Here is a 14,978-nt window from a genome sequence, read left to right on the forward strand (position 1 = left end):
CCTCAGGTAAAAGGGCTTAAAATGAAGAAGTCTGAATGCAACTTGTTTCTGTAATTTGAAGGTATTATTTATAGGGGATGTAAACTGGGGCACAGTATAGAAATGATAATTCTTAGGAGCTACTGAATACAGTTGACTAAAGAATATGGCTGATTAGGGTTAGGACTTGGATCTAACAAAAACAAACTACTAGAAATCTTTGATACTCTTATTTTCTTACTCTTACTAGATATGTAAAAGTCTAACCAGGTCTGTAGGGTTCCAATTTTCTATACAGGCATATTCTGGTATTGATTGAGGCATGCAAGAGCAAAGGCTTAAAAATATTGTAAATTGTCCTAATGAAGTCACCTAATTTTTATAGTGTCACATTTCCTATTATTTGTAGACTAAAAGGTGGATCAATTTCTATAAAATCTTCTGAAGATGAAAAAACATAAAATAATATAACCTAAGCTTCAATATTTTCTCCTCAAACCACCAATTATAGGATTTAATGCATTGAAAATGAGATCAATACATGTAAATAATTAGTGCATGGATTTAAACCATGATGATTTCACGTTTCAGAAATACAAAGAAATAAGTGAAACCTATTTGGGATTTAATGCTGAACAACAGGGAAGAACTTTTATGGTACAAAGAGAACTGAAAAAAATATATTCTGTAATTTTGCTCTTTTGTTTTTGTTATTTTTTTCTAGAGGTGATGAGAAAGAATACATAGCTGGATATGGACCCTAGATTATTAAAGATATGATTTTAAAACTTTACAAAGACAAATGGAAATTTTTAATGATCAGTACTTAAAAAAATTAAAGTATGATAATAAAAATGTAAACTGTCCCAATGAGAGAGGGAAAGGAGATGCAGATGAAGTCAAGGTAGTTATAAGGAGATTCTTTAAGAACAAGCTTCAGTTTAAGGAGGATTTGTATGAAGTATGGAATGAGAAGCTACAAGAAATGAACAAGTAGAAAATAATACTAATTGTTTGGAAGAAGGACATCACAAAGGCAAATGTTCAGCTGAAGCTTATGAAAAAACTGAAGATACAAAGCTTTTGTAAAGAAAAATTAAGAAAAAATTAATGATAAAAAGTAGAACCATAATGGCTTCAATGACATTTTAGGCTTTTCCTGCAAGAAAAATGTCTTCAAACTAGGGCATTAAAACTTAAATGCTTCTGGAGACAAGAGACTACTAAGAACCACTTTGTGGTTCCTTTAAACTAGAAGGTTATAATCTTAGCAAGTGAATAAACTTTTTGGAAATTATCTTAGGGCTACTGTCAGCATTCCATGAGACTTAATGCTTAAATCTTAAGAGTCCTCTTATCCAAACAAACAAAAAAAGCATGGGTTCTCTGATGAACATATTGATAAACCTGATATAAATATACAGTAAAGTTTTAAAAATAGATTATGACTGGGAGGAGTTTTGTTTTTTAATTTCAATTGACAAAGCAACATGAATTTAATAAAAAATGAAGCACTTTAAAATGACTTTTATTGGGGACAGTATGTTTAAGTTAGAAGGTAAGAGGAAAATCCTAGGCAGTGTATCTTACATAAGACAAAATTTTTGCCTGATACCCTTATGAATGACGATACTGTAATATGGGCTGAATGATACTACTATTAGGTGGATCCATATAAGGATCCACCTACTATTAGGTGGATCCATATAAGGACTTTAGGTGTTAATTTTATTCAGTATTCTAAAAAGGTATGAATAAATTTATAAATAAAATTAACACCTAAAGCTTAAAATTTAATGCTGTAAATCTCTGTCCTTGGTCCTTTCTTCTTTAAAATGTTTTCTTAAAAATGTACTTTCCTTGATAAATCAGCTAGAAACATATAAAGGGTGCTGAGAATTTCGGAGGATTATTCAATGATAGGAGAAATGAATAATATCATAGATGATAAAACTGAGATTCTAAACTTTGTAACACAGTAAAATACTTTGGGTGAAACATGACAAGTTAAAATTTTAACAGAAATAAATATAAATAGCTGCACTTAGATTAAAAAATAAAGTAAGTGTGGAATGCTTACCACTTGATAACATTAAAGATTATATGGGCCAACAGTGAGCAGGTTAAAACTAATGTACTCATGTTAACAAAAGTATACTGTCTAGATCACTGTAATAGTTCCAATACATGTAGCACGGGGACTCTTTAAAAAAACAAGGAGTCCAGATGAGGGTAGCCAGGATGATGAGTTAACTAGAACTCATGTGTCACAGGCATAAAGATGACTATATGCATTCACCTCAAGAACAGACAACACAAATTATGTTTGATAACACAATTCCATTTTAGAGTTTTGGAGATATACAATGTGCAAGGCATATGGTGAGAGCAAAGGGCAAGACCATTATGCTGAAGAGAACTCTAAAACTTTAGAATTGGAAGAAACCATCAGGTTCAACTTTTCAGCTAACTTGGGAATTCCTGGCTGGTAACTGGTTATTCAGCCTCTTCCTAAACACTTCAAGTAATGAGGAGCCCACTAAACTTGTAAGATCGATTGTAAACCTGAAAAAATTGGATTTTTTTTCATATCAATCTAAAATCAGCCTCCTTGTGCCCTTTACCTATTATGTTCTCTGGAACTTCAAAGACTATCTTATCCATCTTTTCACATGACAGGCTTTCAAATGCTTGTTATGTATTTTTCTAATTTGCAATTTTAAGATCCATAATGAGTAGAAAGTTTAGCAGAAGTTTGTTTTTGTATCAATACAAGGAAGAACTCTGTAACTAAGGCTCTTCAACATGAAATGCCATGCTTTTGGAGGCAGGAGTTCTGAGTCTCCAAAATATTCAAGCAGAGGCTCAATTACAATTTTTAAAATACACAAAAGTTTCTGCTTTGGGTAGGAGGTAAAGATAAGTGCCTCAAAACTCTACGTTCTTTGGTGAGAGGTGTAAGGTTTGTTCTTGGGTTCTTGCCGAGTTTAAAAGGAAGAAACTGAGGCCAACACAAGAAGATCCAATATGAAGGGTTTATTCAGGCTCCCGGGCGAGGTTCTGCGGTCTGACAGAAGGGGCCGGAGAAGTCGCGTGGACTCCTCTCAGATGTGGGGTTTTATAGGGAATGAAGGAGCTCGATTGGTTGTGGGAGAGCAGGACTACTACTGGGTAAGGTTACAAGTCTTTGTTTGCATACAGGACTTGGCTGCCATTGGTTAGAATTACTCGGCTGCTATTGGCTAGAAAGACTCGGCTACTATTGGCTAGAATCACAAGACCCCGCTTGCATACTGGGTTCTTTAAGGGGAAAGCCAGGCTGTGCGAGAAGGGGAGAAGGGAACATGCCTGAGCATGTCCGACCTTTTGGAAAAAAGCGGGGGGGGGTTGTGCGTTCGAGCTCCCAGCGAGGTAACCAGCCTTAGAAGAGGGCTATATGCATATTTACATACAGCATGACTAATGTTATATGCCCATCCCAATTAAAAACAATTCATCTATTAAATGAACCCTTTTCCTTAACATAAAGCATTTTAAAATAGGTACTGTACTATTTGCCAGAGACATACCACTGACAGTAACACATTAAAAAAAGATGCTTACAAATTTAAAGAAGCATTCAAAGATAAGGCAACTTTTCAGTTACTTATTCAGGAAAGCTATTCAGTATTTCTACAGAATTATTTTTGTAATGATACACATCTTGCCTACCTCTAGTGCTGAGGCAAAATCCTTCTAATTAAGTTAATAAAAGCCCATCATGAATCTTAGAACCTGAGATGCTAAATAAGAGAAGGCTTCCCAGCAACTACCCAGGATTTATAAAAGACAACAGAATACAAAGTGAGGGGTGGGCTTAATGTCAGAGTTTGCTTAAGGATTGTATTAAAGCCACACTGATTCCAAGCTGTCCCTCCTCCTTGTGTGTGTGTGTGTGTGTGTGTGTGTGTGTGTGTGTGTTTAAAAAAAGGCATGTGAACCCCTGTATGCTGGCCTTGTTAAGGAACAGGAGAATATAGCAGAGATGATAAGAAAAAAATGCGAAAAGTTTAAGTTTAATGACATCAAAGTTATGGGCTATTTTCTCTCACCAAGAATCTCAATGTGTATGCTTTACAATGTCCATTTCATAAGTTACAGAATAAACTCTAAATTCAGTCGTAGAGCAGTGGAGTGGCCACAACAACAAAAATTAAAAAAAAATTATAATGAAAAGAACCAATAAAGTCATAGATGAAAAAATTCGGAGATCTTAAATGAACGGATCTTAGGCATTAAGTAAATACACTGTATGGATGATTTGTCAAAAAAGAAACAGCACAGTAAAAGTAACAGATTCAAAATCATGGAAGATTAGGGATTTCAAATGTGGAAGGAAATGAAAAACTGTTTAAAATTTTAAGGTTCATATTTCCCTAAAACAGACATTCAAAATACAATATAATTTTCTATATTTAACACTCTGCTAATATTCCCTATATTAATAGGTTTTTCTGATAATCAAATTCCACAATGGTTATAGTATAAAATTAAGAAGTGCCTTCTCAATTATCAAAAAAATATTAATGTATGGTCAGGATAAAATGAAGTTCAGTTCATTGATTTTTAGACATCCAATTTGTGTTAATCAGTACAACTGAGTAACCAGAATGCATATTCCCCAACCATGATGCTAAAGGAATAAGCTGAATCAAAATAGCTCTTTATGTGATCTCATCTGATTTTAATAAGTCTTATAAATTCTGCATAAGTGACAAGTACCTTAACATAAAAATAAAATGTCTTACACCGTCTCTCAATGAATTATTTTTATAAAATTATAAACTGGTTACTAGGGAAACGTATTGGTATAAGGTAACACAGATGTTGCATATTTTGAATTATTAGCTATGCTTCATGTTATCAGAAAGAAGAAAATCTCTTATTTCTTAAAAATAATTTACAAATTTCTGTTTTAAATAGACGTATGGAAGAGCTAGACAGGCTCTTAACAGTATCTTGCATTTAGAAAAATAAACAATAAATGCATGTTGAATGCATGAATGCATGCTTGGAACTAATTGGATTATATATTGATACAGCAAACCATATGTACAATACAGATATTTAGTTTGCATTTTAGCTGGCTAAATCCAGATATTGAAATGTTGGAAAATAAATGAGTAAGAATGTATAAAGAGTTTGTAGCTCTGAAACCTCTGAAATCAATCAGTGAGTTACATAATTATAACTCTTATTTTCAAGTATTCTAAAATGTCTGTGAAATAATCCAGAAGGTTTATTTTATTGGTATATTTTGTGTTTGCAATAAAAACAAAAATATATGAAATTGTCATTCCTGAGACAAGAAACTGCTAGAAGTTCTCAAGTATGAGGTTTAACTATTACTTTTTTTAAGATCAAATTTTCCACTAAAAAATATAATAATGAGTACTTTTTCCTTATTGAATGACATAGTAGTGGGAGCATTTTCCTATTAAAGGAAAAATTTTAGGGTGTAATAGATTGTGCTATTAAGACCAAATATTAGGCCAAGATGTGCCTATGGCATGGCATGAGAAAGTCTGAGGGGCTAGCAGTATGAAACTAGTGAGAACACTGGAAATAGGAGAGATTGTGTAGTAGAAGTTTCAGTGTTTTATAACTTGAAGCTAAAATCCATAGGTAAACTGGTCACCAGACTCAGTGGTTATGAAGCCCATATCCAAGTTCTGCTTTCTGGCTTTTGAAGGCTAAACTTGCTAAGTTTTTTTCTAAATGGCTCTGGCTTGGCTCTTTCCATTACAGAGCTTCGAGATAAACTGAAAGTACTGGAAGATCTTCATAAAGAAAGCTGAGCAAAATTCATAAGGCATTAAGGCATTAAGCAAGTAGGCAAGAGAACTTCTGTATATGAGTCGGGGTGTATGTTGGGGGGGGGTGTCTGTCGGGGGCAGTGTATGAGTGTGCATGTACAGCCATTGCCATTTCTTTCTTCTCACATTTCTCCTATTGTTTTTGAAAAGGTCAACTGCTACATTTTCTAGAGTAATAAATATTGGGATTGGGCTGGGTGCTAAGGTGCTAGGTAAGTTATTTCACAGGACTGTTGCTTACATTATAAACTAACACTGTATCAAAAAGTTTTAGAGGAACTCTGATAATCAAATAAACCATCCTTCATATCCCTACTCACTCTGAGTTACAAGGTAGAGATATATAAGAAAAATAAATTCATGCCAGAATTGATTTTTTTAAACTGTAACTTTCAACAGTAGTTACCTTTGGAGAGTAAAGGAAAGAAAAGGTGGCTTTGCATTTTCATCACTGTACTATTTATTTTGCAATAAGCAAGTTATTACTTTGGAATTACACAACAAAAAATAGGGAAATTAAAAAATCTTCAAGATATCTTTTATGGTGCAATCCTATTAAATCTTAACTTACCGTCTTCTAGTAGTTGGTAACCAACCATAGGAGGTAAACTGTGTATGCTGAGTGACAAAAATGAGGCATTTATGACCTTCAGCCCTCTCTGGCAAGGGTGAGCAAGGTAAAAAGAGACTGATAGGTTCTTATCCAAAAAGCTAGAAGATACTCCATGGAGAAATGAACAATAAGCTATTATTGAGCTGAAGAGAAGTGATTTGCTTTTTTGATGTGTGAAAATAGTAGCAGATAACAACGTAGCTGAATGTAATAATCTCTCTTGGTAAAAAAATTAACATAAATCATAACTTGTCTTACCTATGCTAGTGAGGGTTTGAGATTCTTTTGTGTCTGCTTTAATTCTCTTCTGGCCACATCTTCTGCTGTTGTAACTTGACAGCATCTAGAATTCCTTATTTTGCCATTTACATCTAATGTCATTACCTATTAACACTTTTGAGATTATTTTCCTGGCTGATGCAGGGCTATTGGTTATTTGACAAAGTACAAGTTGCAGTTTCAACACTTTTTACAAACTAATAAAGCTAAGTGATGGATGACTAGGGCTGTGAACCAAGCACTGGTAGTGATTTGAGTCTTCCTTCCTTCTACAGGCAGTGGATTTTGGCAGGAAGAACAACTGTCTAAGAGAGTTGGAAGAGCTGGTTTCTAACTGATTTATGACAATGAACAAGTTATTTCAGATGTCATATTCTTGTGGCCTTCATCTTTGTAATGGCAGTGAAACAGGAGGAAATGATTTCAATCACAGAGAATGTGATCATAAAAGAGCCATAATGCGAAGAACAGTAATTCTAGTTATTAGCATCGCAGCTTTGTGGTCTCCAGCATAAAGAGGGTACACTGAACACAATGCAGTCCTGGCTTTCCCTTCACAAAACACCTAAAATGAGGAATTCTGCAACGTTTTGATTTGTTTTATGTCATATGATGGATAAAATAACTTGGCTCTATAAATAATAAAATTGAAAGGAAGTTGGTAACGGTTAGCTATTATTCATTCATTTACTCATTCATTCATTTATTCAATAGTGCCTGGCCTACTATGGGCTATATACTGTTTTAGGTGCTAGGTGTATAAGACAGGAATAAAATACCTGCTCTTAAGAAGCTTATATTCTGGTGGGTAGAGATGGAAAATAAATCTGTGAACAATATTTAATATTATACTCATAGTGATAAAGCTGGGAAAAATATAAAACAGGGTAACCATACAAGAGGATGAATGGTGCTGGTGGGGCATCTGGGTCTGATTGGGTTGTCAGGAAAGGGTCTCCGAGGGGAAAATATTTGAAATGAGACCCAAATGACAAGATCTATAAGTAAATGTTTCAGTAAATATATCCAATATGATTATTGCTATTTGGAATGCAAGGTTCCTTTTGAGTTCCCAAATGTGCAAAGTCAAAAAGGAAAGGAGCAGTGAGTGATAAGAATGGGAGATGAGGAACATTTCTATTTTAGCTCCTAGGACACAGCTAATATGTTAGGTCGAAACATACAAAATTGCTGATATTTCATCATTTTGACCTACAAAAGCAACATTTCATATGGTTCGACTCAGTGACTAGAACTGAACAAAGATAGATCATGTAGTAAACATTACTTAATGAAGTTTGCCAGGCCTAATTCACTATTTAAGTATTGTAATTGCCCTCTTTGCCTTAATATAAATCTCTATAAAATCTATATAATTATATAAATCTAAATATAAAATCTATATAATCATATAAAATCTACGTAACATTTACTGGACAGACTTATAATGTGTCATACATGGGTCTAAGGTGCTTTCTGATATCACTTCATTGAATATTCACACAACATCAAATCTTGGAATTATTACCATATGATTTGACAATGAAGACATTGAGGTCTAGAGGTGTTAAAATAACTTGATCAATCATACCAGTTGTAAGTGGGACAGTGACAAAGCAAAGATTTGAACTGAGGAATATCTCCAGAGACTGTACTCTAAGCTAGGGTTACTTATTGTCTATATAGGAAAACATGCTTATTCATTTCATGAGCAAAAATAATTATATCAAAGTTGCTACATTTTCAGGGTTACATAATACTTAATACTTCATTTATATATCTAACATTTCAATAGGGCCAAAATTTTTAATTGAGGTGATGTGATCTGGGGTATGCATGTGCATATATATATTTAAAAAGTGAAACACTGCTTGAACAAATATAATTTGAAGACAAAACACACACAGTAATAGAGCTGCTCATGCAGAAAGCAATGAGAAGCAATTTTGTACATTTCTTTTCCTCATCACCTTAAAAACAAATCAAGGTTAGTCTAAACTGTTCATGTCATTCCATTTCCCTTGTTTGTTTTAGACACGGACATGTGATGCAATCTTGGCCATTGAAATCTGGGTATAAGTCTGCTAGAAGGATCCATAGAAAGTTTCCCTTGGTCTTATAGAAAGGTCTAACATACGGCCTAGTCTTTGGCTTTTTGGATGCTGTCTTATGAGGAGTGGTGCTTGGAGCTGTTGCATTACAGAAAAATGAATGGAGTCCTGACATTGGTAAGCCATGAAATTAACCCCAGAACAATCCCACCTCTGAACTTCCTGTAAGTTACTAATTTTCCCTCATTATTTAAGCCAAAGAATGAAGGTGTGATTAAAAATCCAACCTATAACCAATATGAAAATTATAGCTAATCTTCAGTGTTTTATGTCTTCCTAATAGTAACAGTATTTCTTCAAAATAAGACAATATATTAAAAGAATTTGCTCACTTTCTAGATTTTTTTGTTCTTTTTTATACATACTTGTTACATAATCAGCGAAGGATGGTGTGCTCAACTTTGCAAAAGTGACATAGTTAAGGTTCTCTGCCATTCTTTCTCTGACTTTATCATGTCTTTTTATTCACATTGCATATATCCTTTTCCATCTACTCCCTTTATACATGAACTATAATTTCAGATATTAATGATTATGCTCTTTTAAATTCTTTGTGTGTGTACATAATGTATCTTGATAATAAAAAAAAGTGAGAGGTGTTGCAATATTTTTCTTTATTTTCAACTTGTTCCTTTTCTTCCTTCAACAGAATTTCATATTCTGGGAATACCTTCTTCTTTTCCACATATCTCCTACCTTAATATTCTAAAAATTAAATTCTTGGCCTTTAGAAAATGTTCAGGAAATTAAGCTAGGACCCTTAAAATGACTGACAAGAACTAATGTATCTTCTATTCTATATTTGTAGTCATAATCTAGCCTTTATGCCCCAGTAATTTAAGATATTAGGCTACTGAGTGGCATATTCTCCACAGCTCCTAAGTTATTAATAGAATACAAAAAATGTTAGATTTTTATTTATTCTGTAAATTTTAATCTATTTATTTATTTATTTAATTTGTTTATTTATAGAGTGGGTTATGAGACTGGCTAATTTTTGTATTTTTTTTTTTTTGAGTCAGAGTCTTGATCTGTCATCTAGGCTGGAGTGCAGTGGCATGATCTTGGCTCACTGCAACCTCCACCTCCCGGGTTCAAGCAATTCTCCCGTCTCAGCCACGTCAGTACCTGGGATTACAGGTACATGCCACCATGCCTGGCTAATTTTTGTATTTTTCTTAGAGACAGGGTTTTACCATATTGGCCAGGATGGTCTCCAAGTCCTGATCTCAAGTGATCCACCACCTCGGCCTCCCAAAGTGCTGGAATTACAGGTGTGAGCCACCACACTCAGTCTAGATTTTAAAAAGTAATCTTAAAATATATTTCTCAGCAGATCTCATTTTGAAAGTGTCAATAATATTTTAGCCTGATAATCTAATGTGTCCAGTGGCTTCAAGGTAATAGATTGTATTCCCCCTTAAAAGACCTAGGTTTTGCTTTAGATTTCTAAGACCAAGCTAAATATATGTGTAAATTAAGTGATAATACTGGTAGGTAATCTTCAAGAAAATGATAAAGGACATTATGACTTCACTGAGTAAATGAAGGCACGAAGAAAGTATGTCCAGGAGAGTTCCCTTATAATTGCTTAGGGGAAAATCACCAGGATTAAGGGACAACGTTTTTGAAAACCTCATCTGAATTGGCTAGTACCTACGGCAAAGGAAAGAGAGATTTTCTAAGCTGACTTCAAGCTGTATTAACCAAAATACTATTTTAACGTTATGGCAGATTATTTCTGAATGAAGTATATCTTCATATTTTGTCCTATACTTTCATGATTTATAATTCTTTAAAGTTGCATAGAATGATATAATTTATAATTTAATTTAGCTGATGTCTTATAAGGTCCATACCTAGTAAGGTTTGAAACTGCTAATTGGAATAATAGAAAGTCACTTGTCTTTTCTCAAATGTCAGTGAAGTAGATCAAGATAATTAATATGCAAGCTGACTTTTCAGTCAAAGGAAAACAAGACAGGTCTCATTTGTGTATTTTAGTACCATCCATTTCAGACTAAAATGAGTTCAGCCTAAGAAAATCACAGTATGACTAAGTTAAATAATTGAATTTCAAAATAAGGCAAAAGGTAGTTCAACCATGAGAACACAAATTGAAGTCTGTTCTAAGGAAGGCTAAATATACACTTCATATTCAGGGCCAAATTCCACATGCATAAGGAAAATGAAAAACAGCTAAGACATGGATTTAGGTATATCTTGCTTCTTAGATTTCTCTGTAAGCTCATAAACACTATATAACATATATCGTAATATAAGGTAGGGTAAAATATAAACGATAAGAAAGAGGTTTGATTGATGACATAATTCTTCACCATTAAAGCATATGACAGACTATATTTTCATGTTTTCTTCCATTATTTCTTTTGCCCACTTGCCTTATACTTTCTATTTTTAATTTCTTGATAAACTGAGAAAAATGTTTAGAACCAGACATTAAACTTATTTCCTTTGCAGTTCTGTACTTGATTACTACAGACTCACTTCGGGATGTCAAACTGAATGCTGGCCTGGAGCAGGACAGTTAGTAAAACACTGCTGTTAGACTTTGATTTTTACAAGCACAGGCTGCCTGCTGAACTGTGTGGCAGCACAGAGAGCACTCTGTGTTGGAGGACATGTACAGGAGGCTAAGGCTGATGTAATGGCCACAGCTTTGTTCCTGTGTATAATTTTTGCTCTGTTGACATAACATCAAACAGCTTGATTTGAACAAGCAGCCTGAGTACTTACTCCTAATGGTCAATCCAAGGAAGCTATGAACATGACATCCCATAACTAGACCTTAAAGATTATTTTGAAAACACTGGTTTTTAAAGCTGATATTTCCTAAATAAGATGTTAATCAAATTGCACACTCCTAAATATTAGAAATAGCAATGCAGAAAATCATCATTAGAACAAACATACAATTCATTGAATAATAAGCATCTTCAGGCAAGTATGAAATGCACTATTCTGTTATGAACAGTTTGAAGTACACTGACAAATCAAGTGGCAAGATTTATGGAAAAACACCCAGAAAGAAATGGGGCCTGGAAGATAGGGCAAGGCCACCTTCAGTGAAGCAGATCTGACTGAAATAGCATGAAATGTCCCACAATATTGAACCATAAAGACAAAAAGTACAATACCAAATTTACTGACACACTTACTAGGTCTGTTCTGTCTTATAACATTCTACAGAGAGTCCATTGAAAAAGATGGAAAGTACTGAATAACTACCCACTTAACTCATCTGAAATGTGAAGAAAGAAACCCAACCAACTTAGGAGTGCATCTATTTGGCTAAAAAATCCGATTTACTGAACAACAAAAAAGGGACTCTAGAAAAAAAAAAGAAAGCTATCTAATCAGAAGTGCTCTGTGGACTACTGGAAACCTGAAGAATGAGCAAGCATGGTGCCATATTTTCCCTTCATGTCTTAGGACACACTTGCTCCTTTCTAGTGTTCCCTTATACAATGACCAGGATGAACTGTTAAGTGCCCAGCTTATTCAAAACAAGACAACATTTGTGACTTAACCTGTAGGAATGACGAAATATTTTCTGAACAGAATTCTCTATTTCAGAGGGCTGTGCCTAATTTCAACACAGATTATCTTAAAATGGTTGAGATAAAGTGTTTTATCCAATATGTTTGTAAAAGAATAAATAAGCCTGACATACTTAGTCACAGCATTTGTGTAGCAGCTGAATGACAGTTGAAATGAAGTTTCTATCTTTAAATTTTAGAATTTATTAATTTTGGTAATCTTTAGAATATTAAACATTATTATTATGCTTGCCAGAACTCCTACAGAGGCCTAACATGGCTCCTAAATATTTATTCCATAAGAGTCTTCCATAAACTCTGATAGATGTGAATGTTGAAAGGGCTTGGCAAGTAATGAATGGTAATTACTTTTCCTACACTAACAGCATACCTTTAATAATGTTTCTCATGGAGATTATGGCTAAAATATACTTCATATGGAAACTTCCCCAGCAAATGAATTTTATTACAAGCAATTCTTATATTTTGTTGGTAGAAGAGATAATATTAAATAATGCAATGAAGATCCATACCATAAGGAAGGTCCACTGTACTTTCTTGTCAATACTTTCCAGAGAGACTATCATTTTAAATGAGCCAAGCTTGACATGGACATGGGGCTCCTGACCTGTTGGTAACCTGTGAACTTTGAGATATTTTTTCCAGTTGTGATGAAGAACTTACACTAATATATCCTGTAATCGAAGTCCCATATATTTATAAAATGGGCTGAAGGCTACATTCTGCTTTTATCTTTTAAAAAGAGAAGTCTATTGCCCGAGGGGTACCAAACAAGTAACTGATTTCATCACCATTGGCTCAGGTTATATCTGCACTAATTGGCCCACACTGCATTTTGAATAAAGAGATGTGAACAGTTTTATACTATTTCTTCTATATATTTTGTTTTGTGCATTTTATGTTCAGACTTAAAGCCAAACCTAGATTTTCCTTCTTACCAAAATAACTAAGTTGTAGCCTTTCCCTTAAACCAGCTTGGGTTTCTGGACTGATGTGTCACATTAGTAATAAATAGATGCTTGGTATGGCATGTTGAATAAAGAACTTAATAACTAGTGAAGATATTCTTAATGTCAACAAGGCAGAGGGTTACTTCATTGATTTGTCTCTTAAGAGCTGATTCACATAAAATGAACTTTGCAATCAACATACATACCAAGAAAGTAGATGGATGCTTTTGGAAAACTGGTTTCTAGAAACAAGTTCAGCTATTTCGAGTTGAAAGAAATGCTATGTGGAATCTCTCCTTGGAAAAATTATCTTTTGGATTTTACTTTTAAATCTTCTGACAATAAAAAGGGAAGATAAATATGTATATGTATAGATGTGAGTGAGTGAGTGTGTGTATGTGTGTGTTCATTTATTCAACCAAGGCTCTGCTAACAACCTGCCTGAAACATTTATAGTTTCTTAACCCAACTCAGGGGACAACCACTGTGGGCCAATCAGATGGTGCATGCCAGTGAGAATAAAGTGGGTAAGAGAAGGAAGAAAAAAAAAAAAACCACCATTAACCTTAAAAGGCAAATGGATGGTTGGAGAAAAAAATTATTTGCTCCAGCTGTGGGTATCTTGGGATATAAGCTTCATTACTCATCATGTTTTCCCAAGTTACTGAAGTTCTGAAAGTAGGACACCAAGAGAGACCTAATTTACTATATAGCCATACCATTATTTTAAGAAAAAAGGGAAGCAAAATTCTACTTTCTTCAAATAAGAAGTTTGAAAAGACTAGGCCTTTGTGTACACAAGCTAAGAATCTCCAGAAACATACTTACTTTTTTCTCCTATGTTTTCCCCTGCTGCCTCCCCTTCCTCCTCCTCCTCCTCCTCTTCCTCCTCCTCCTCTTCCTCCTCTTCCTCCACCTCTGGGGGTTGCACATCATCCTGTGGGTCACAGGCACTAACTGGAGCATTCAGGCAGCAATGGTTGAACCCGCTATCTCGAGGCAGAGTAAAACTTCGAGGCTTGCCCCCATTTCCATTTAGCACTTGCATCCTCTCACTCTCAGCTAACGGGTATGGCCCATAGTGATCCTGCAGGTGGCACTTCTGAGTTGGCAGGGTGGACTGACGCCTGTGCTCTGGGGAGATGGCCGCAGAGTCAGAGAAGACAGAATCCTCCAGAGGCAGAGTCTGAAGATAGTGTAAGCCTGAACTTGTCAGTGGCGTCTCAATTAAATCCTGCCAGGAGCGGCGCTGACTGGCTGTCTTGCGAATGGGAGACACTGCACTGCTCCCAGTTACTTCCTGGCGAAACTCCTCATGAGAAGACTGAGACTGAGAAGTCTCCGTGGAGGAAAGTCGGCTATGTTTTGCTTCCACATAAGGACTGGCACAACTCATCTGTAGAAAGGAGCCCCTGATTAGTCTCTGACAAAACCAAAGACCACTTCTATTTCAAGGAACACATTTGGTTTCCACCAGGTAATATTTAAGTAGATGAACTCTTAGGTAGTCAATTTAATGACTAGACAAATTTGCAGACATCTCAAAGTTAGTCCCCAGCTAACATTGTAAGAGACAGAGACATGAGTGTATTGAAATGCGGCTAAACCAA

At 34.8% G+C, this 14,978-nt stretch overlaps 1 protein-coding gene across 5 annotated transcripts in view; it reads right to left on the bottom strand.

Moving 5' to 3' along the window:
* The window catches only part of CNKSR2 (connector enhancer of kinase suppressor of Ras 2), a 298,887-nt gene that overhangs the window by 27,760 nt on the left and 256,149 nt on the right, over positions 1-14,978 (bottom strand). For all 5 annotated transcript variants that reach the window (XM_021674795.2, XM_021674793.2, XM_021674792.2 and 2 more), the window contains one exon: positions 14,197-14,764. In XM_021674795.2, coding sequence (XP_021530470.1) covers positions 14,197-14,764 — 568 coding nt within the window. The remainder of the gene's footprint in view (positions 1-14,196; positions 14,765-14,978) is intronic.

The sequence above is a fragment of the Aotus nancymaae genome, unplaced genomic scaffold (assembly GCF_030222135.1).
Source record: "Aotus nancymaae isolate 86718 unplaced genomic scaffold, 86718_ANA_hifiasm-v0.15.2.pri h1tg000058l, whole genome shotgun sequence".
NCBI lineage: Eukaryota > Metazoa > Chordata > Mammalia > Primates > Aotidae > Aotus > Aotus nancymaae.